This window comes from Somniosus microcephalus, chromosome 22 (assembly GCF_052327205.1).
Source record: "Somniosus microcephalus isolate GS21.2 chromosome 22, FLI_Smic_1.0, whole genome shotgun sequence".
Classification (NCBI taxonomy): Eukaryota; Metazoa; Chordata; class Chondrichthyes; order Squaliformes; family Somniosidae; genus Somniosus; species Somniosus microcephalus.
In genome coordinates this window covers 48,755,191-48,779,468 of record NC_141008.1, presented here as the reverse complement: position 1 = coordinate 48,779,468, position 24,278 = coordinate 48,755,191, and the positions used below count along the sequence as shown (strand labels likewise).

Below are 24,278 nucleotides of genomic sequence, written 5' to 3'. Positions count from 1 at the left end.
AGAAGTACCGATTTATATATATAGAGATAGAGATCGATAGATGTATTCATGACTTGGACTTGGGTACAGGCGGCATAAGTTCAAAGTTTGCAGATGACATGAAACTGGGAATGTAGTAAACAGTGAGGAGGATCGTAACAGACATCAGGAGGACCTAGACAGACTGGGGAAATGGGAAGACAGATGGCAGATGAAATTTAATGCAGAGATATCGTGTTAAGTGGATAAGTGTTAAGAACAAAATGGATGAGATCAAACTGGATCTCACCCACACAGAAAAGGATAAAGGAATGCTGCGCCATGATCTTCACAGAAACCTGGCTGAACAATGGCATCCCTGACACCACCATACAACTAGAGGGACGCACGGTCTTCCGCGCCGACAGAACTGCAGACTCCGGTAAGAGCAAGGGAGGCGGTTTGTGCATTTACACCAACAATGCCTGGTGCACTAACACTGATATAATTGATAGATCCTGCTCGGCTGATTTGGAATTCCTCATGGTAAGGTGCAGACCCTTCTACCTGCCTCGGGAATTCACGAATGTTATCATCACTGCGGTCTACATCCCACCACACGCTAATGCCAAACTAGCACTGAAGGACCTCTACAGGGCCATCAGCGAACAACAAACTGCGCACCAGACGGAGCTTTTATCGTCGCGGGGGACTTCAATCACACAAACCTAAAAACTGTACTACCGAAATTCCACCAGAATGTCTCCTGCCCCACAAGAGGGGAGAACACACTGGATCAAGTCTACACGAGCATTGTAGACGCTTACAAGGCCATTCCCTGCCCCCACCTTGGGAAGTCTGACCACCTCTCCCTGTTTCTAGCCCGGCATACAAACCGCTCATCAAAAGAGAGAGAACATCAATGAGAGCAGTGAAAGTATGGCCAGAGGGGGCAGTATCGGAGCTTCAGGATTGCTTCGAACGCACTGATTGGGGCATGTTTGCCCATAATGACATCGAGGAATACGCATCCACAGTGCTATTCTACATCAACAGCTGCGTCGAGGTCGTCACGACCCACAAAAATATCAGGTCATACCCCAACCAGAAACCCTGGATGAACGGAGAGGTCCGCTCACTGTTGAAAGCACGCGACGCAGCATTTAAATCTGGCGACGCGGCGGCTTACAGTGCAGCTAGGACCAACCTAAAAAAGGGTATCAGGACTGCCAAAAGGAAACAGACACTGCGGATAGAGGATCACTTCCGCAACAACTTGGACCCCCGGCGCATGTGGCAAGGCATCCAGTCCATCACTGACTACAAGGGCAAAAACACCAGTCCCCCGGTCAGCGACGCCTCCCTTCCGGAAGAGCTTAACAACTTCTACACTCACTTCGACAGGGACAACAAGGAGCGGCTACCAAAGCCTTGCCACCCCCGGAAGACCAGGTGCTCACTCTGTCGACCTCCGACAAAAAGGGGCGCTCTACGCAGAGTGAACACACGAAAGGCTGCTGGACCGGATAGCATCCCTGGACGGGTACTCAAGGAATGTGCTGATCAGCTGGCTGATGTCTTCACCGCCATCTTCAATCTGTCATTGGCCCAGGCAGTAGTCCCTACATGCTTCAAGACCGCCACCATCATTCCTGTGCCTAAACAAGCGTCTGTAACGTGTCTGAACGACTATCGACCTGTCGCACTCACACCCATCATAATGAAGTGTTTCGAGAGACTGGTCTTAGCCCACATCAAAGCCAGTGTTCCTGCCTCCCTTGACCAACACCAGTTTGCCTATCGTGCAAACAGATCAACGGAGGATGCAATCACAACTGCTCTACACTCGGCATTGAATCACCTAGATGGTAAGGAGACCTACATCAGAATGTTGTTTATAGACTACAGCTCAGCATTCAACACTATCATCCCCAACAAGCTGGCCACCAAACTCCAAACTCTTGGCCTGAACACTTCCATCTGCAACTGGACCCTGGACTTCCTAACAAACAGACCCCAGTCTGTCAAATTAGGTAACCACACCTCCCCCCACCCCCCGACCCTGACACGGGGGCCCCACAAGGATGTGTGCTGAGCCCCCCTCCTCTACTCCCTCTTCACCCCACGACTGTGTGGCTGTTAATGGTTCCAACACCATCATCAAGTTTGCAGATGACACCACGGTAGTAGGCCAGATCACCAACAACGATGAGTCAGCCTACAGGGAGGAGGTCCAGCATCTCGTGAAGTGGTGCGCCGACAAACAACCTGGCCCTTAACACCAAGAAAACAAAGGAAATAATCGTGGACTTCAGGAAGTCCAAAGGCGGAAGTCACACCCCCATCCACATCAATGGGGCGGAGGTGGAAAGGGTGGCCAGCTTTAAGTTCCTCGGAGTCCACATCACGGAAGACCTCTCCTGGTCCCTCAACACCTCCTCTCTGGTGAAGAAGGCCAGCAGCGCCTATATTTCTTGAGGAGGCTGAAGGGATGTAATCTGTCACCCCTGATCCTCTCTAACTTCTACCGCTGCACTATAGAGAGCATCCTGACAAACTGTATCACGGTATGGTATGGCAGCTGTAGCTCCCATGACCGGAAAGCCCTGCAGCGGGTAGTCAAAACTGCCCAACGCATTACCGGCACCCGGCTACCGACCATAGAGCATATATATCAGAAACGCTGCCTACGGAGGGCACGGTCCATCATCAAAGACCCTACCCACCCCAGCCACAGTCTGTTTGCCCTCCTACCATCTGGAAGACGCTACAGATGCATTCGCACCCGCACGACCAGATTTAGGAACAGCTTCTTTCCCAGGGCTGTCATCCTACTGAACTCCACAAATAAACACTAAAGCCTGCACATCTGCCAATGCACTTTATTATGGTCATATTTATGCTAATATACTGCAAGCCAAATGTATAAATGTATGTTGAATGTTTAAGTGTCCTAATCCAAATTTTACACTCTCGGGAGCCGCAAGCCTACATTTTGTTGTACTGCACTTGTGCACTAACAATGACAATAAAAGTTGATTTGATTTGATTTGAAGTGATACATTGTGGTAGGAAGAATGAGGAGAGGCAATATAAACGAAAGGGTACAATTCTAAAGGGAGTGCAGGAACAGAGACCTGGGGTGAATGTAGACGAGTCTGTGTTGCCTCCAGTGGTGATGGTGACTGGAGCATCTGAGGGAAACACACTGGGGCGGGTCAGACGGACGGGGAGGGGGAGGGGGATTGTGGCGGGATCGGGCGGGGGATGGGTGGGGAATCGGGCAGGGGAGGGGAGGGGGGATTGGGCCGGGGGAGGGGTGGGGCATCGGGAGAGCGGAGGGGTGCGGGATCAGGTGGGGGGAGGGGTACGGGATCGGGCGGGGGGAGGGGTACGGGATCGGGCGGGGGGAGGGGTGCGGGATCCGGTGGTACGGGATCGAGCGGGGGAAGGGGTACGGGATCGGGTGAGGGGGAGGGGTGTGGGATCGGGTGGTACGGGATCGGGCGGGGGGAGGGGTGGGGGGGAGGGACGGGGGATCGGGGATTGAGTTTGTTGATGTTCTATGCGGATGATGATGGTTGTTGAGAAGTTCAATAACTGATCAATCCGACATCACAACACACAGCAGGAAATGGGGAGAAATGTGCATTTTCTATTTTATCGTCTGCTTTCCTTGGAAATTTCCGGAAAGCGTGCTGAAGGAAGCTGAACCGTTCAGTCCAGACTCAGGGCTGTGGAATGTTTTAAGAACATAAGAATTAGGAGCAGGAGTCGGCCATTCAGCCCCTCGAGCCTGCTCCGCCATTCAATAAGATCATGGCTGATCTTCGACCTCAACTCCACTTTCCCGCCCGACCCCCATATGCCTTAATTCCTCTAGATTCCAAAAATCTGTCGATCTCAGCCTTGAATATCTTCTTAGGCAGTCCCTCGGAACCGAGGATGACTTGCTTCCACATTAAAAATGAGTTCTCAGGTGACTGATGAGTCCAATGCGGGACCTACAGTCTCTGTCACAGGTGGGGCAGACGGTGGTTGAAGGGGCGGGTGGGTGGGGTGCTTGGGTTGACGTGCGCTCCTTGCGCTGCCTGCGCTTGGCTTCCGCTTGCTCCCGGCGAAGAGACTCGAGGTGTTCGGCGCCTTCCCGGATGCTTCTCCTCCACTTTGTGTGGTCTTGGGCCAGGGATTCCCAGGTGCCGGTGGGGATGTTACACTTTTTCAAGAAGGCTTTGAGGGTGTCCTTGAAGCGTTTCCTCTGCCCACCTGGGGCTCTCTTGCCGTGCCGGAGCTACGAGTAGAGCGCATGTTTTGGGAGTCTCGTATCGGGCATGCGGACAATGTGACCCGTCCATCGGAGCTGATCGAGTGCGGTCAAAGCTTCGATGCTGGGGATGTTGGCCTGAGCAAGAACACTGACGTTGGTGCGCCTATCCTGCCAATGGATTTGCAGGATCTTGCGGAGGCAGCGTTGGTGGTAGCTCTCCAGTGCTTTGAGGTGCCTGCTGTACATGGTCCATGTCTCTGAGGCATACAGCAGGGCAGGCATCACTGGTGCCCTGTAGACCATGAGCTTAGTGCCGGGTTTGAGGTCCTTGTCTTCAAACACTCTCTTCCTCAGGCGACCGAAGGCTGCACTGGCACACTGAAGGCGGTGTTGGACTTCGTTGTCGACGTCTGCCCTTGTTGACAGTAGGCTCCTGAGGTATGGAAAGTGGTCCACGTTGTCCAAGGCCTTGTCGTGGATTTTGATAGTCGGGGGGGCAGTACTGTGTGGCGGGGGCAGGTTGGTAGAGGACCTTTGTCTTACGGATGTTTAGTGTAAGGCCCATGCTCTTGTACGCTTCCGGGCAGGTGTTGACGATGGTTTGGAGTTCGACCTCCGAGTAAGCGCAGACGCATGCGTCGTCAGCATACTGTAATACGATGACAGAGGATGGGACGACCTTGGATCTGGACTGGAGGTGACAGAGGTTGAACAGTTTCCCGTTTGTTCTGTAAGTTAGCTCCACTCCAGTGGGGAGCTTACTGAGGGTGAGATGGAGCATTGCAGCAAGGAAGATCGAGAAGAGTGTTGGTGCGATGACACAGCCTTGCTTGACCCCGGTTCGTACGTGAATTGGGTCTGTGGTGGTACCGTTGGTCAGGATCACGGCTTACATGTCATCGTAAAGCAGGCGGAGGATGGTGACAAACTTTTGAGGGCAGCCGAATTATGAGGAGGACACTCCATAATCCCTCACGGTTGAGAGTGTCGAATGCCTTTGTGAGATCAAAGAAGGCCATGTACAGCGGTTGGTGCTGTTCCCTGCATTTCTCTTGTAATTGACGTGCGGTGAAGATCATGTCCATTGTGCCCCTTAGTGGGCAGAATCCACATTGTGACTCTGGGAAGAGCTCTTCGGCCACTGGGAGAAGGCGATTGAGGAGGATTCTTGCAATGACTTTCCCTGTGGCAGACAGCAGAGAAACTCCTCTGTAATTACCGCAATCAGACTTGTCACCTTTCTTGAAGATGGTCACAATTACGGTGTCACAATATTCTCAATGACTGAGCCTCCACAGCCCTCTGGGGCAGAGAATTCCAAAGATTCACCACCCTCTTGAGTGAAGAAATTTCTCCTCATCTCAGTCCTAAATGGCCGACCCCTTATTCTGAGACTGTGACCCCTGGTTCTCGACTCCCCAGCCAGACGAAACATCCTCCCTGCATCTACCCTGTCAAGCCCTGTAAGAATTTTGTATGTTTCAATGAGATCACCTCTCATTCTTCTAAACTCCAGAGAATATAGGCCTAGTCTATTCAATCTCTCCTCATAGGACAATCCCCCCATCCCTGGAACCAGTCTGGTGAACCTTCGTTGCACTCCCTCTATGCCAAGTATATCCTTCCTTAGGTAAGGAGACCAAAACTGTACACAATACTCCAGGTGTGGCCTCACCAAACAGACTTCCTTACTCTTATACTGCCACCCTCTTGCAATAAAGGCCAACATACCATTTGCTTCCTGTGGTAAACCACTGTTATTGTTTTCACTGTCGTTCACTACCGTTATCGCACATTGTTACCTCCTGCTACTCACTGTGTACCTATGCATGCCTCAGCTGACTCCGCCTACATAACCTGGTATAAAGGTGGCTGCCCGGCAACCCACTTCCTTCTTGGAACCGGTCGTCCACGAGAGGCATGCTCTGTCCTTTAGTTAATAAAAACCTTTTCATTACTTTCCTAATTCATCGCCTTTTATGGAGTAATTGATAAGCGTATCAATTTTATTAACTAAAAGTAAAATGTCCGGAACTGAGCAGCAACAACAGCAGGCGTTGCTGCGAGCCCTCAGACCAGCATGCCTGGACCTCAACCCTCAAGCGGCGGGTTCAGCTACCAATTTCGAACACTGGCTGAGCTGCTTTGAATCCTTCCTAGAAGCCTCCGCCATGACATCGGAGGAGAACAAATTAAAAGTTCTGACCGCCCAGGTGAGCCCTCAAGTATATACACTCATCCGGGACGCTACTACGTACACGGCGGCTCTTGACCTGCTAAAAGGGCAATACAAGCGCCCAGTGAATACGATTTACGCCAGACACCTCCTGGGATCCTGCAGGCAGCAACCGGGGGAATCGGTAGAGACATTTTTACGGGCGTTACAGACACTCTGCAGGGACTGCGACTGTAAGGTGGTAACGGCTACGGCGCACGCGGAGGGACTTATCTGTGATGCCTTCGTTAAGGGCCTCCAGTCCGACTACTCCCGGCAGAGACTGCTCGAAAGCAAGGAGCTCGACCTGAAGACGGCCGTAGCCCTCGCGCTCTCACTAGATGCGGCCCACCGAAACCTCGAAGCATACTCACGTAACAGTGCCGCGCCATGGCCATCGCAACCTTGGGACATGGGACCGCCGCCCCCGGTACCAACTACTGCAGCAATGTCCCGAAATCAGGCCCAAAAATGCTACTTCTGTGGCCAGTTAAAACACCCTAGAGCGCGCTGCCCGGCGAAGACCGCTACCTGCTCTGGCTGCGGGAAGAAAGGCCATTACGCCAATGCCTGCAGAGGGAAACCCGCGAACGCCAGCAGCGCCGCGTGTGAACCGTGGGGGCAGCTATCTTCTCCGCCATTTTGTGCACCTCCGGCCGCGTGGGGATCGGAATCATGGCCGCCGCCATTTTGCCCGCCGCACTCAACCGCCATTTTGTCTCCGGACTCGACCACCGTCTCGTCTGACGACCATATCGGCTCACTCAGCCATACACTGGCCTCCGTTACGCTGGATCAAGCTCTCCCTCATCATCTGTCCAGGTCCATGATGGACATTACGGTAAACGGCCGCGCCACTACTTGCCTGTTTGACAGCGGGAGCACGGAGAGTTTTATTCACCCCCGACATGGTGCGTAGCCACTCCCTCACGGTCCTGCCAATGCACCATCAGGTTTCTATGGCGTCCAAGTCCCATTCAACGGACGTCGGCGGCTACTGTGTGGTGACCCTTTCGGTTAGGGGCACCGAATATAAAAATTTTAAACTTCTTGTCCTGCCCCGTCTTTGCGCTGCCGTTCTGCTAGGGTTGGATTTTCAGTGCCACCTCAAAAGTGTCACATTGGCATACGGTGGACCCCTCCCCCCACTCACAGTCTGCAACCAACAGTTTTTAAATCACCCGCCGCGCACCACTTGCAGTCTTTCCACACTCAAATTCCCCCCCCCTCCCCTGTTCGCTAACCTCACCCGCGACTAAACCCATCGCTACCAAGAGCAGGCAGTACAGCGCCGGGGACAGAGCTTTTATTAGCGCTGAGGTGGAGTGGCTCCTGAAGGAGGGCATTATCGAAGGGAGCACCAGCCCCTGGCGAGCTCAGGTTGTAGTCGTTAAGACCGCCGAAAAACGCCGCCTGGTCATTGACTACAGCCAAACCATAAACCGGTACACCCAGCTGGACGCATACCCCCTTCCCCGCATATCTGATATGGTCAATCAGATTGCGCAATACAGGGTATTCTCCACCATTGACCTTAAGTCAGCATACCACCAACTCCCTATCCGCCATGAGGACCGCCCGTATACTGCCTTCGAGGCAAACGGCCGCCTCTACCACTTCCTTAGGGTTCCTTTCGGCGTCACCAACAGGGTTTCGGTCTTCCAAAGGGAGATGGACCGGATGGTCGACCAGAACGTGCTGCAGGCCACCTTTCCCTATCTGGATAACGTCACCATCTGCAGCCACGACCAGCAGGACCATGACGTTAATCTAGCGAAATTCCTCCGTACGGCCCAGCGGCTGAATCTAACATACAATAAGGAGAAATGTATGTTTCGCACCAAGCGCCTTGCCATCCTCGGCTGCGTAGTGGAGAACGGAGTCATTGGGCCCGACCCCGACAGAATGCGCCCCCTTATGGAGCTCCCCCTCCCCCACTGCCAAAAAGCACTGAAGAGATGCCTGGGGTTTTCTCTTACTACGCTCAGTGGGTGCCCAACGTGCCCAACTATGCAGACAAAGCCAGACCCCTCATCAAGTCCACCTCCTTCCCCCTGACATCAGAGGCGGGTGCAGCCTTCACTCTTATCAAGAGTGATATTGCGAAGGCCACAATGCACGCAGTGGATGAGTCCATCCCTTTCCAAGTGGAGAGCGATGCGTCCGACTTCGCCCTAGCTGCAACCCTTAACCAGGCGGGGAGACCCGTGGCCTTTTTCTCAAGGACCCTCCAGGGCCCCGAGATTCGACACTCCTCTGTCGAAAAGGAGGCCCAGGCTATTGTGGAAGCGGTGCGACACTGGAGGCATTACCTGGCCGGAAAACAATTTACCCTTCTCACTGACCAGCGTTCAGTTGCTTTTATGTTCAATAATAAGCAGAGGGGCAAAATCAAGAACGACAAGATCTTGAGGTGGAGAATTGAACTCTCCACCTACAATTACGATATCTTGTACCGGCCCGGGAAACTCAATGAGCCCCCAGATGCTCTATCACGAGGTACGTGCGCCAACGCGCAAGTTGATAGACTGCGGACCCTCCACAATGACCTCTGCCACCCCGGGGTCACCAGATTCTGCCACTTCATTAAGTCCCGCAACCTGCCCTACTCTGTCGAGGAGGTCAGGACTATGACCAGGAACTGCCAAATCTGTGCCGAATGCAAACCGCATTTTTATAGGCCAGACAGAGCAAGCCTGATCAAGGCCACTCGCCCCTTCGAGCGCTTGAGCATCGACTTTAAGGGGCCCCTCCCTTCCTCTGACCGCAACGTGTACTTCCTCAACATTGTTGATGAGTACTCCCGTTTCCCGTTCGCCATCCCTTGCCCAGACATGACCAGTACCACGGTCATCAAATGTCTGAATGGCCTCTTCGCCTTGTTCGGGTTCCCTAGCTATATACATAGCGACCGGGGCTCATCCTTCATGAGCGACGAACTTCGTCAGTACCTGCTCGCGAGAGGTATTGCTACGAGCAGGACCACCAGCTACAACCCCCGGGGGAACGGCCAGGTGGAAAGAGAGAACGCGACGGTTTGGAAGGCCGTCCTCTTAGCCTTAAAATCTAAGGGCCTTCCGACCTCTCGCTGGCAGGAGGCCCTCCCTGCGGCGCTCCACTCCATCCGGTCACTGCTTTGTACTGCCACTAATGCCACCCCTCATGAGCAAATGTTCGTTTTCCCCAGGAAGTCCACATCGGGAACCTCGCTACCGACATGGCTGACTTCTCCTGGGCCCGTCCTACTGCGGAGACATGTGAGGACCCATAAAACGGACCCCCTGGTCGAGAGGGTGAACCTCCTACACGCCAACCCCCAGTATGCCTACGTGGCATACCCAGACGGGCGGGAGGACACGGTCTCCATACGAGACCTCGCACCCTCGGGCGCCCCTGAATCACTCCCATTATTATCCACCACTCCTCCCAACCCAACCCCTGTAGACGGCATGCCGGAGCCACAGGACCCTTCGTCGACCACTCAGACACCAGATTCGACGTTGGATACTGCAGCACCGCCGCCGCTGCTACGACGATCAGGACGGCATACAAGGCCCCCTGATAGACTTACCTACACGAACTCTTAGTACACTTCACCCCGCTGGACTCAATTTTAAACAAGGGGTGAATGTGGTAAACCACTGTTATTGTTTTCACTGTCGTTCACTACCGTTATCGTTATCGCACATTGTTACCTCCTGCTACTCACTGTGTACCTATGCATGCCTCAGCTGACTCCGCCTACATGACCTGGTATAAAGGTGGCTGCCCGGCAACCCACTTCCTTCTTGGAACCGGTCGTCCACGAGAGGCATGCTCTGTTCTTTAGTTAATAAAAACCTTTTCATTACTTTCCTAATTCATCGCCTTTTATGGAGTAATTGATAAGCGTATCACTTCCCCAGTTGCTTGCTGTACCTGCGTGTAGCACCAAGGCCTGTGGATTCAGCAGTTCCCTGTTACCCACCTTTATAAACTTTATCGAGAAATTCAGCGTTAATCAGCTGCTTTAAACAGTCGTTTCTCTCTGCGATCATGATCAGTTTCTCAACTATTTTCTTCGTATTGTCACTTAGATTCAGTAAGGCTTTCATCAGGCAGGTTTTTCCTGTTCTTGAATCTGTAAAAGACCAAACCATTTTTGGAACAATTAATTTATTCCTCCCACCCTTCTCTCCCCTTCCCTCCCTCCCTCCCACCATCCCTCCAATCCCCATCTACTCCCTCCTCCTCCCTCACCCTCCCCCTCACTCCCCTTCCCTCCCCCCTTGCCCATTCCCTCACTCCCCTCTCTCCCCTTCCCTCACTCCCCTCTCTCCCCTTCTCTCCCTCCCTTCCATCCCCATCTACTCCTTCCTCCTCACTCCCCTTTCTCCCCTTCCCTCACTCCCCTCTCTCCCCTTCCCTCACTCCCCTCTCTCCCCTTCCCTCACTCCCCTCTCTCCCCTTCTCTCACTCCCCTCTCTCCCCTTCTCTCACTCCCCTCTCTCCCCATTCTCTCCCTCCTTTCCCTCCCTCCATCCCATCTACTCCCTCCCCTTCCTCATCCCCTCCCTACCCCCCATCCTCCATTCTCTCCCTCTGTCCCCTCTCCCTCCCTCCCACCCCATCCTCCATTCTCTCCCTCCCTCTCCCTCCCTCCGTCACCCCCTCCCTCCCTTTATTTTTCCCCACTGTTGGCTGGAGTGGTTGAGGTAATTAGCATCGATGTATTTAAGGGAAGCTAGATAAGTATACGAGGGAGGAATAGAAGCGTATGGTGATGGGGTGAGATGAAGAGGGTGGGAGGAGGCTCGAGTGGAGCAGAAACACCGGCACGGACCCTTTGGGCCAAATGGCCTGTTTCTGTGTAATTCAATGCAATAATGAGGAGGTGTGAGTTGCTACCTGTGAGCCACGGTTCTGTCAGCTTCGTTCCGTTCTTCTGAAAGATGTGCAGTATTTTATCAAACTCCATATTCCCGTCAGCAATCGAGCGGAAAAGCTGATCTCTAGAAAAAAATGGAAAGAAATTGACCTTTACCTTGTTTGCAAATCAAGAAGAGAGGGCAAATATCCCCATCTCCCCAGCCTGGCCAATGTCTCTCCAAACCTCATGCTGATTCTAACACTCGTGCCCAGTTGGTTTGGACAGTAATGAAAGATCTTGCATTTCTATATTGCCAGTCACAACCTCGGAACATCCCAAAGCGCTTTACAGCCAATGAAGTCTTTTTTGAAGTGTGGTCACTGTTGTAATGCAGGAAACGTGGCAGCCAATTTGCGCACAGCAAGCTCCCACAAACAGCAATGACTTTTTTTTAGTGATGGTGGTTGAGAGATAAATATTGGTGCCAGCACATCAGGGAGAACTGCCCTGCGTTTCTTTGAAATAGTGGCCATGGGATCTTTTAAGGCTAAAGGGATCAAGGGATATGGGGAAAAGGGTACTGAATTTGGATGATCAGTCATGATCTCATTGAATGGCGGAGCAGGCTCGAGGGGCCGAATGGCCTACTCCTGTTCCTATCTTCTATGTTATGTCCACCTGGGGGGGCAGATGGGGGCATTGCTGTATCTTCGCACTCCACCCGTGGAGAAAAGTGCAAAGCAGTGGGAGGATTTGCAGGCTGATTAACTACCTGACAGGCCGAGACATGAACACTACTTCAATGGTCATAACCATTTTTATACCAGTCAATATGGGATGGGTTAGTCCTATAGGGCAGGAGGGGTTTATGGGCTCATACAACCCATACATTGGGATGGGGGCAACCACACCCACTGGACACCAACTCAGAATTCCTAGCTGGAGGTCCAGTCTCCACTCACCTCACTGGGACTGTCTGGAGCAGGGATTGAACCCCAACACCTTCTGACCCAGAGGCAGGAGTGCTCACACTGAGCTAAAGGTCAGCTCACAAGAATATGGTGACACTTGAGTAAAAGAATCTGATCACATTGCTCCGCGCTGTTTCATAACGAGAATCCCAAAGGGTGTGTTGCCTGCCCGGTGCCAGGGTAAGGGATATCTCATGGCGGCTGGAGAGGAACTTGGAAAGGGAGGGGGTAAATCCAGTTGTCGTGGTCCATGTTGGAACAAACAACAGGTAGGAACAGGGCGGAGGTCCTGCTGAAAGAGTTTCAGGAGATAGGCTCTAAATTAAAAAGCAGGACCTCGAGGGTAATCTCTGGATTACTGCCTGAGCCACATGCAAATTGGCATTGAAGCGGACAAATCAGGAGAATTAACACGTGGCTAAAGGGCTGGCGTGGGAAAGAGGGGTTCCTTTTCATGGGACACTGGCACCAATTCTGGGACAGGAAGGAGCTGTACCGATGGGATGGGCTCCACCCGAACCGGAATGGGACCCGTGTCCTAGCGGAAAGGGTAAATAGGGAGGTGGCAAAGACTTTAAACTAGTAAGATGGAGGAGGGATCTACAAGAAACGTAATCAGCCTAATTATGAACAAAACACAAAAAGAGAACATAGGAAAGAATAAAGTAAGGGAGGACTCGATGGCAAGGGAATAAATAGAGTTACAGAACAGGAGTCTAAAAAGATCATTAAACATAAAGTGAGAGGAAATCCTATTAAAAATGAGTTAAACTGTCTGTACAGCAATGCACACAGTGTCGGTAATAAAACGGGAGCTGGAGGCAATCATGCATTGCGAGGAACCAGACAGTAGGGATTACTGAGACATGGCTACAGAAAAATTAGGACTGGGAATTTAGAAAAGATAGAGAGGGAAAAGGGGGAGGTGGAGTAGCTGTACTTATTGGGGATAACATAATGGCAGTAGAAAAAAGTGACGCAGCTATCAGCAAGACAGAAACAGAATCCATATGGATAAAGATAAAAGATAATAAATGATTAATCACACTAATATGTGTAGTCTATAGACCACCTAATAGTGGAAGGGAGGTGGAGGAAGAAATATGCAGATAAATTAGGGAAATTAGTAAAAAAACATAGAATAATAATCATGGGGGATTTCAACTACCGTGATATTAATTGGACAGAAGAGGAAGGTAAAGGGAATGGAGTCCCTACAATGTACAAGACTCCTTTCTAACCCAATATGTAAAAAGCCCAACAAGGGAGGATTCATTATTGGATCTAGTAATGGGGAATGACCCAGAGCAGATGAGAGAAGTAAAAGTCGGGGAACATCTAGGCAATAGTGACCATAATATAATATGCTTTAAGATGATAATTGAGAAGGACATAAGTATGACAAAAACCAGGGTAATAAATTGGAGAAAAGCTGATTTTGAGGGGATGAGAATAGAACTTGGGGAAATAAAATGGGCAACAATATTGGCAAATAGCTATGTAGAATGGCAATAGGAAACATTTAAAACGGTGTTCAACAGAGTGCAGGAACGATATATTCCGCTAAAAGGAAAGAACAAACTAAACATCAATGAGACTCCATGGATGAATAAAGCCATAAGGGAAAAATTGAGGGTAAGGAAAGAGGCATACATTAAGTACATAGACAGCAGGGGAGTGCATGATAAGGGAGAATATGAAGAGATTAGGAGAGAAGTCAAAAAAACATTTAGGAAGGCAAAGAGGAACTGTGAAATTAAATTATCAAGGGACATAAAACAAAATAGTAAAATATTTTACAGGTACATCAATCAAAAAAAGGGATAGACAGGATAATACCACAGGTAACGATAGAGAGATGGCAGAAATATTAAATGATTATTTTGCTTCTGTATTTAACAGGGAGATACGACAGGTGGACAAGACATTGGATGATGAGATTAGTAATGAGATAAGTGCATTTAAAATAAAAAGAGGGGATATATTAAATAAACCAATCAAACTCAAAGAGGATAAAGCCGCTGGTCCAGATGGATTGCATCCACGCATTTTAAAAGAATCGCGGGAAGAGATAGCAGAGGTATTACTACACATATTTAATAATTCATTGGAAAGAGGACTGGCGGATAGCTAACGTAATACCGATATTTAAAAAGGGGGATAGAACATGTCAGAATTAGAATTATAGACCAGTCAGCTTAACATAGGAAAAATAATGGAATCCCTACTTAAAGGAGAAAATAGAAGAACATCTAGAAACCAAAAACATAGTAATGAATAGTCAGCATGGATTTCAAAAGGAAAAGTCTTGCTTGACCAACCTCATTGAATTTTTTGAACAGGTAACAGAGTAGACAACGGTAATGCAGTAATTTAGTTAGATTTTCAAAAGGCCTTTGATAAAGTATCCCATAATAGACCGATGAACAAGGTCAGAGGATGTGGAGTCAGGGGACAAGTAGCAGAATGGATTGCTGGCTGGCTTCAAGACAGAAAGCAGAGAGTAGGGGTAAAGGGTAACTATTCACAGTGGCAGAGGGTGGGTAGTGGTGTTCCACAAGGATCAGTGCTGGGACCACTGCTGTTCACAATTTATATTAACGATTTAGACTTTGGAATCAAAAACACAATTTCTAAATTGGGGGGATAGTCAACAATGAGGAGGACTGCAACAAATTACAGGAGGACATTAATAAACTTGCAGAATGGGCATATAATTGGCAAATGAAATTCAACACAGATAAATGTGAGGTATTACATTTTGGTAGGAAGAATAGGGAGATCACTTATCACTTGGAGGGTGCGAGACTGGGTGGGGTAGAGGAATAAAGGGATTTAGGAGTACAAATACACAAATCACTAAAAGTAGTGACACTGGTCGCCATATTATAAAAAGGATATAGAGGCACTGGAGAAGGTGCAGAGAAGATTTACAAGGATGATACCAGAAATGCGAGGGTATACATATCAGGAAAGGATGAACAGGCTGGGTCTCGTTTCTCTTGAAAAAAGAAGGCTGAGGGGTGATCTAATAGAGGTCTTTAAAATTATGAAAGGTTTTGATAGCGTGGATACAGAGAGAATGTTTCCACTTGTGGGGAAGAGCAAAACTAGAGGCCATCAATATAAGATAGCCACCAAGAAATCAAATAGGGAATTCAGGAGAGAAACTTCTTTATCCAAAGAGTGGTGAGAATGTGGAACTCGCTACCACAGGGAGTGGTTGAAGCGAATAGTATAGATACATTTAAGGGGAGGCTGGATAAGCATATGAGGGAGAAGGGAATAGAGGATTATGCTGATAGATTTAGATGAGGAAAGATGGGAGGAGGCTCGAGTGGAGCATAAACACCGGCATGGACTAATTGGGCCGAATGGCCTGTTTCTGTATATCCTGTGTAATCCTATGTAATATCATTTGCAAATTTACTGACCTCTGTTTGCTTTTTGCTTCAGTGTCATCGGGCTCCAGTAATAAATTGAGATTATATGCCATTGTCCTGCACAAAAATAGCAGAGAAAGACATTATACAAATCAGCTCGCACTGACACCCTCTAGCTGGCTTTGTGCAAGAGGTGATTGAAGTAGAGAAGAGTGGCAGATAAGTCAAGGCAAATGAATCGTAGAAACTCAAAGGCGGTCGTTTGGCCCGTCGTGCCTGTGCCAGCTCTTTGAAAGAGCGGTCATGCTCAGTCCTACACCCCCGCATTTTGTCCGTAAACCTGTACATGCCCGGTAATGACCATCTCCAACAGGAGAGAGTCGAACCAACGCCCCTTGACATTCAACGGCATTACCATCGCCGAATCCCCCACCATCAACATCCTGGGGGTCACCATTGACCAGAAACTTAACTGGACCAGCCACATAAATACTGTGGCAACAAGAGCAGGTCAGAGGCTGGGTATTCTACGGCGAGTGTCTCACCTCCTGACTCCCCAAAGCCTTTCTACCATCTACAAGGCACAAGTAAGGAGTGTGATGGAATACTCTCCAATTGCCTGAATGAGTGCAGCTCCAACAACACTCAAGAAGCTCAACACCATCCAGGACAAAGCATTCCACTTGATTGGCACCCCATCCACCACCTTAAACATTCACTCCCTCCACCACCGGCGTACCGTGGCTGCAGTGTGCACCATCTACAAGATGCATTGCAACAACTCGCCAAGGCTTCTTTGGCAGCACCTCCCAAACCCGCGACCTCTTCCACCTAGAAGGACAAGGGCAGCAGGCGCATGGGAACACCACCACCTCCAAGTTCCCCTCCAAGTCACACACCATCCTGACAGTACTGAGGGAGCGCTGCCCTGTTTGTGGGTCCGAACTGAGGGAGCGCTGCACTGTCGGAGGGGCAGTACTGAGGGAGCGCTGCACTGTCAGAGGGGCAGTAGTGAGGGAGCGCCGCACTGTCAGAGGGGCAGTACTGAGGGGGCGCTGCACTGTCGGAGGCCAGTACTGAGGGAGCCAAGCACTGTCGGAGGGGCAGTATTGCGGGAGCGCCACACTGTCGGAGGGACAGTACTGAGGGAGCGCTGTACTGTTGGAATGTCAGTACTGACGGATTGCCGCACTGTCGGAGGGGCAGTACTGAGAGAGTGCTGCCCTGTTTGAGGGTCCGAACTGAGGGAGCACTGCACTGTCGGAGGGGCAGTACTGGGGGAGCGCTGCACTGTCAGAAGGGCAGTACTGAGGGAGCGCCACACTGTCGGAGGGGCAGTACTGAGGGAGCGCCACACTGTTGGAAGGTCAGTGCTGAGGGAGCGCCGCACTGTCGGAGGGGCAGTACTGAGGGAGCGCTGCACTGTCGGAGGGGCAGTACTGAGGGAGCGCCGCACTGTCGGAGGGGCAGTACTGAGGGAGCACCGCACTGTCAGAGGGGCAGTACTGAGGGAGCGCTGCACTGGCGGAGGGGCAGTACTGAGGGAGCGCTGCACTGTCGGAGGGGCAGTACTGAGGGAGAGCCGCACTGTTGGAGGAGCAGCACTGAAGGAGCACCGCACTGTTGGAGGGGTAGTACTGAGTGAGCGCCGCACTGTCGGAGGGGCAGTAGTGAGGGTGCACCGCACTGTCGGAGGGGCAGTATTGAGGGAGCGCTGCACTGGCGGAGGGGCAATACTGAAGGAGCGCTGCACTGTCGGAGGGGCAGTACTGAGGGAGCGCCGCACTGTCGGAGGGGCAGTACTGAGGGAGCGCTGCACTGTCAGAGGGGCAGTACTGAGGGAGCGCCGCACTGTCGGAGGGGCAGCACTGAGGGAGCACCGCACTGTTGGAGGGGTAGTACCGAGGGAGCGCTACACTGTTTGAGGGTCTGTACTGAGGGAGCGCCGCTCTGTCGGAGGGGCTGTACTGAGGGAGTGCTGCACTGTCGGAGGGGCTGTACTGAGGGAGCGCCGCACTGTCGGCGGTGCAGTGCTGAGGGAGCGCTGCACTGTCGGAGGTGCTGTTTTTCAGAATAGACGTTAAATCGAGGTCCCATCTGCCCTTTCGGGTGGGCGTAAAAGATCACACGACACTATTTCGAAGAAGAGCAGGGGAGTTCTCCCCATGTCCTGGGCCAATATTTATTCCTTAACTACCTGTCCTGCTACCTTCAGGGATCTGTGGACATGCACTCCAAAGTCCCTCTGTTCCTCTACACTTCTCAGCGTCCTACCATTTATAGTGTAATCCCTTGCCTTGTTAACCCACCCCAAATGCATTACCTCGCACTTGTCCGGATTGGATTCCATTTGCCATTGTTCTGCCCACCTGACCAGTCCACTGATATCTTCCTGCAGTCGGCAGCTTTCTTCCTCACTATCAACCACATGGCCAATTTTTGTAGCATAAGAACATAAGAAGTAGGAGCAGGAGTAGGCCATACGGCCCCTTGGGCCTGCTCCGCCATTCAATAGGATCATGGCTGATCCGAATCTAGACTCACGTCCACTTCCCTGCCCTCTCCCCGTAACCCCTAATTCCCTTATCTGCTAGGAAACTGTCTATCTCCAATTTAAATTTATTTAATGTTGCAGCTTCCACAGCTCTCTGGGGTAGCAAATTCCATAGATTTACTACCCTCTGAGTGAAGAAGTGTCTCCTCATCTCAGTTTTGAAAGGGCAGCCCCTTATTCTAAGATTATGCCCCCTAGTTCTAGTCTCACCCATCAGTGGAAACATCCTCACCGCATCCACCCGATCAAGCCCCCTCACAATCTTACATGTTTCAATAAGATCACCTCTCATTCTTCTGAACTCCAATGAGTAGAGGCCCAACCTACTCAACCTTTCCTCATACGTCAACCCCCTCATCTCCGGAATCAACCGAGTGAACCTTCTCTGAACCGCCTCGAGAGCAAGTATATCTTTTCTTAAATATGGAAACCAAAACTGCACGCAGTATTCCAGGTGTGGCCTCACCAATACCTTGTATAACTGCAGCAAGACTTCCCTGTTTTTATACTCCATCCCCCTTGCAATAAAAGCCAAGATTCCATTGGCCTTCCTGATCACCTGCTGCACCTGCATACTAACTTTTTGTGTTTCATGCACCAGGACCCCCAGATCCCTTTGTACTGTAGCACTTTGCAGTTTCTCTCCATTTAGATAATAACTTGCTCTTTGATTTTTTCTGCCAAAATGCATAACCTCACACTTTCCAATATTATATTTCATCTGCCAAATCTCTGCCCACTCACTTAGCCTGTCTATGTCCTTTTGCAGGTTTTTTATGTCCTCCTCACTCACTGCTTTCCCTCCCATCTTTGTATCGTCGGCAAACTTGGATATGTTGCACTCGGTCCCTTCTTCCAAATCGTTGATATAGATTGTAAAGAGTTGGGGTCCCAGCACTGACCCCTGTGGAACACCACTAGTTACTGATTGCCAGCCCGAGAACGAACCATTTATCCCAACTCTTTGTTTTCTGTTAGATAGCCAAGCTTCCACCCATGCCAGTATATTACCCCCAATTCCGTGATTTTTTATCTTGATCAGTAATCTTTTGTGTGGAACCTTGTCAAATGCCTTTTGGAAGTCCAAATACACCACATCCACTGGTTCCCCTTTATCCACCCTGTATGTTACGTCCTCAAAGAATTCAAGCAAATTTGTCAAACATGACTTCCCCTTCATAAAACCATGCTGACTCTGTCCTATTAAATTATGTTTATCCAAATGCTCTGTTATTGTTTCCTTAATAATGGACTCCAACATTTTGCCAACCACAGATGTTAGGCTAACTGGTCTATAGTTTCCAGCTTTTTGTCTACTTCCCTTCTTAAATAAGGGTGTTACATTAGCAGCTTTCCAATCTGCTGGGACCTTTCCTGAGTCCAGGGAGTTTTGGAAAATAATCACCAATGCATCCACAATCCCTACCGCCACTTCTCTCAAGACCCTAGGATGTAGGCCATCAGGTCCGGGGGATTTATCCGCCTTAAGTCCCTTTATTTTACCGAGAACCACCTCCTTAGTGATTTTAATCGTGTTTAGCTCCTCCCCCCCATTGCCCCCTGTTTGTCCAGTGTTGGGATATTTTTAGTGTCCGCTACTGTAAAGACTGATACAAAATATTTGTTCAGCGTCTTTGCCATCTCCATGTTCCCCACCACTAGTTTCCCGGTCTCATCCTCTTAAGGGACCAACGTTCACTTTAGCCACCCTTTTTCTTTTTATATAGCTGTAGAAATTCTTGCTATCTGTTTTTATATTTTTTGCTAGTTTACTTTCATAATCTATCTTCCCTTTCTTAATTAATCTTTTAGTTATTGTTTGCTGGCTTTTAAATGCTTCCCAATCTTCTATCCTCCCACTAGATTTGGCTACTTTATATGCCCTTGTTTTCAGTCGGATACTATCCTTTATTACTTTACTAAGCCATGAATGGCTGTCTTTTCTTTTACTCCCCTTTTTCCTCAGTGGAATATATTTATCTTGAAAGATGTGAAATATCTCCTTGAATGTAGACCACTGCTCTTGTACCATCTTACACTTTAATCTCTTTTCCTAGTCTACTTTAGTCAATTCTACTCTCATACCTTCATAGTCTCCTTTATGTAAGCTCAGTACAGTGGTTTGAGATGCAACTCTCTCACCCTCAAACTGAATTTGGAATTCAACCATATTATGGTCACTCATTCCAAGGGGATCCTTTACTAGGACATTTTTTATTAATCCTGTCTCATTACACAGGACCAGATCTAAGATTGCCTGCCCCCTGGTTGGTTCAGTTACATACTGCTCAAGGAACCCGTCCCTAATACACTCTATGAACTCTTCCTCAAGGCTGCCATGCCCAATTTGATTAGTCCAGTCAATATGAAAGTTAAAATCCCCCATGATTATAGCTGTTCCCTTATTACAAGCCCCAACTATTTCCTGATTTATACTCCGACCAACAGAGTTGCAACTGTTAGGAGGCCTATAGACTACGCCCACTAGTGACTTTTTCCCCTTATTATTCCTTATCTCCACCCAAACAGTTTCACTATCCTGATCCTTTGACCCAATATCATTTCTGACTATTGCAGTGATTCCATCGTTGATTAATATAGCAACCCCACCTCCCTTTCCTTCCTGTCTGTCCTTCCTAATTGTCAAATACCCTTGTATGTTTAGTTCCCAGTCATGATCATCTTGCAGCCATGTTTCCGTAATGGCCACCAGATCATACCCATGTGTAGTTATTTATACCGTCAACTCATCTATTTTGTTACGAATGCTGCGTGCATTCAGATAAAGAACTTTCAAATATGTTTTCTGATAATTTATTCCTGCTTTTACCCCTTTTACTACTTTACCTTTATCATTATACAGTCTGTCCCTTCCTGACACGCTCTGGTTTTTAATTTCCCCACTGCTACCTTGCTCTATTGCCTTCTCCGCTGTCATTTTTATTTTTCGCTCTCTTAAAACCTCCCCCCCACTAATTAGTTTAAAGCCCTCTCTACAGCCCTAGTTATTCGATTCGCCAGGATTCTAGTCCCAGCACTGGCCAAGTGAAGTCCGTCCCAACGGAACAGCTCTCTCCTGTCCCAGTACTGATGCCAGTGCCCCAAGAAGCAAAACCCATTTCTCCCACACCAGTCTTTGAGCCACGCATTTAACTCTCTAATTTTATTTACCCTAGCCAAATTTGCATGTGGCTCAGGTAGTAATCCAGAGATTATTACCCTTGTGGTTCTGCTTTTTAATTTGGCACCTAGCTGCTCAAACTCCCTCAGCAGAACCTCTTTCCTTGTCTTATCTATGTCGTTGGTACCAACCTGGACCACGACAACTGGATCCTCCCCCTCCCACTCCAAGTTTCTCTCCAGCCCAGAGGAGATGTCCTTAACCCTGGCACCGGGCAGGCAACACAGCCTTCGGGACTTTCGCTCTCGGCTGCAAATAACCCTATCTATCCCCCTAATGATACTATCCCCTACCACTACAACATTTCTTTTAACTCCCCCCACTTGAATGGCCCCCCGCTCCACGGTGCTGTGGCCAGCTTGCTCATCCTCCCCGCAGTCCCCGCTCCCATCCTCACGGAGTAAGAGCCTCAAACCTGTTGGACAAGAGCAAGGGCTGTGGCTCCTCCAACACTACCTCCTAGATCCCCGTACCTGCCTCACTTCTAGTCACACCATCCTGTCCCTGGCCACGGACTACATCTGAATTAATTAATCTAATTGGTGTGACTACCTCCTGAAACACAGAGTCCAGGTAACTCTCCCCCTCCCTGATGTGTCGCAGTGTTTGAAGCTCGGACTCCAGCTCATCAACACGGAGCCGGAGTTCCTCGAGCAGCCAACACTTACTGCAAATGTGATCACCGTTTACATCAATTGTGTCCACCAGCTCCCACATATTGTAGCAGAAACACATCACCTGCTCTCCCATTCTATGTAATTAATTAAATTTATTATTATTATTTTTAAATGATATATTTAAGGGCCCTGGTTTACAAACTGTCCCGCTACACCACAGAGACCTTAAAAACTATAAACCACAGAGTTAAAGTTTTTTACCTGCTTTGTGGTGACGTCACAACTCAATTACTTTTTACTTCTCTCCCTCTGAGATTGGAGATTGGTACGCTCTGAGGCTTACCCGCGCCTCGGGCTTACCTTTTGTAGGTCGCTGCCGCTCGGACTCCTCCCGCCGCCGCTCTGAGGCTTACCCGCGCCTCGGGCTTACCTTTTGTAGGTCGCTGCCGCTCGGACTCCTCCCACCGCCGCTCTAAGGCCTACCCGCGCCTCGGGCTTACCTTTTGTAGGTCGCTGCCGCTCGGACTCCTCCCGCCGCCGCTCTGAGGCCTACCCACGCCTCGGGCTTACCTTTTGTAGCTCGCTGCCGCTCGGACTCCTCCCGCCGCCACTCTGAGGCCTACCCGCGCCTCGGGCTTACCTTTTGTAGGTCGCTGCCACTCGGACTCCTCCCGCCACCGCCAATTGCAAACTTCTTAATTATAACCCCTACATTCAAGTTTAAATCATTGATATATATCACAAAAAGCAAGGGACCTAATACTGAGCCCTGCGGAACCCCACTGGAAACAGCCTTCCAGTCACAAAAACATCCTTCGACCATTACCCTCTGCTTCCTGTCTCCGAGCCAATTTTGGATCCAACTTGCCACTTTCCCTTGGATCCCACGGGCTTTTACTTTCGTTAACAGTCTGCCACGTGGGACTTTATCAAAAGCCTTGCTAAAATCCATATACACTGCATCAAACGCACTACCCTCATCGACCCTCCTTGTTACCTCCTCAAAAAATTAAATCAAGTTAGTCAGACACGACCTTCCTTTAACAAATCCATGCTGACTGTCTCTGATTAATCCGTGTCTTTCTAAATGAAATGAGAATGAATAAAAGAAACAGTCCCAGAGATATAGATTTACAATTAAGTGGAAACGATTCAATAGAATAATTAAAGTTAGCAATTTGCTCAGACACTAAAATAATATTTAGTTATTGCATCACTTAGTCAAATCGACCCTTTCAGAAATACAATTCCCGGCTGACAATCTCTAACTAGACTGAGTTCCTGTACCTGGGCCACACTTTCCTCCTCAGGATCGCAGGCTCAACAAGCTGCTGCGAACAGCTCCCAGGCAGACTATAAAATGGGGAACTAGAAATTGAAAAGGCAATCCACTGCGTAGAAACAGTTTGCACAACCGAGCTCTTAAAGACAGAGTCAGGAAAGGTTGAGAACATTTGATCCGGTGGGTCCGAAGTACAGTCTGGAACCCGCCCCACCTTCCAGCGAGCTCCACCCTCACCGTGAGGCAGTGAGTCTGGGTTTCAGTCCCTCACACAATATCCCGTCAGGTGTCTGGCTGGCCTTCCATTGGTTTCATTGTTGGCCGTGGCTCAATGGGTAGCAGTCGGGGAGGTCGTGGGTTCAAGTCTCACTCCACAGACATTCTAAACTGACAGTACACTCCTAGTACTGAGGGATAGCCGCACTGTCGGAGGGGCAGTACTGAGGGAGTGCCGCACTGTCGGAGGGTCAGTACTGAAGGAGCGCCGCACTGTCAGAGTGTCAGTACTGAGGGAGCGCCGCACTGTCGGAGGGGCAGTACTGAGGGAGCGCCGCACTGTCAGAGGGGCAGTACTGAGGGAGTGCCGCACTGTCGGAGGGTCAGTACTGAAGGAGCGCCGCACTGTCAGAGGGTCAGTACTGAAGGAGCGCCGCACTGTCAGAGGGTCAGTACTGAGGGAGCGCCACACTGTCGGAGGGGCAGTACTGAGGGAGCGCCGCACTGTCGGAGAGGCAGTACTGAGGCAGCGCCGCACTGTCGGAGGGTCAGTACTGAAGGAGCGCCGCACTGTCGGAGGGTCAGTACTGAGGGAGCACCGCACTGTCGGAGGGGCAGTACTGAGAGAGCGTCGCACTATCGGAAGGGCTGTACTGAGGGAGCGCCGCACTGTCGGAGAGGCAGTACTGAGGCAGCGCCGCACTGTCGGAGAGGCAGCACTGAGGGAGCACTGCACTGTCAGAGGGGCAGTAGTGAGGGAGTGCCGCACTATCGGAGGGGCTGTA

The 24,278-nt window shown here is 50.0% G+C and overlaps 2 protein-coding genes across 2 annotated transcripts in view; one reads left to right on the top strand and one right to left on the bottom strand.

Annotated features, from left to right (window-relative positions):
• The window catches only part of LOC147102284 (transient receptor potential cation channel subfamily V member 3-like), a 72,798-nt gene extending 57,042 nt beyond the window's left edge, over positions 1-15,756 (bottom strand). The window contains 3 exon segments of the mRNA XM_085965112.1: positions 10,408-10,560; positions 11,328-11,431; positions 15,695-15,756. Coding sequence (XP_085821238.1) covers positions 10,408-10,560; positions 11,328-11,431; positions 15,695-15,756 — 319 coding nt within the window.
• Positions 1-24,278, top strand: part of fam222ba (family with sequence similarity 222 member Ba) — a 154,038-nt gene that overhangs the window by 110,778 nt on the left and 18,982 nt on the right. The window lies entirely within an intron of this gene.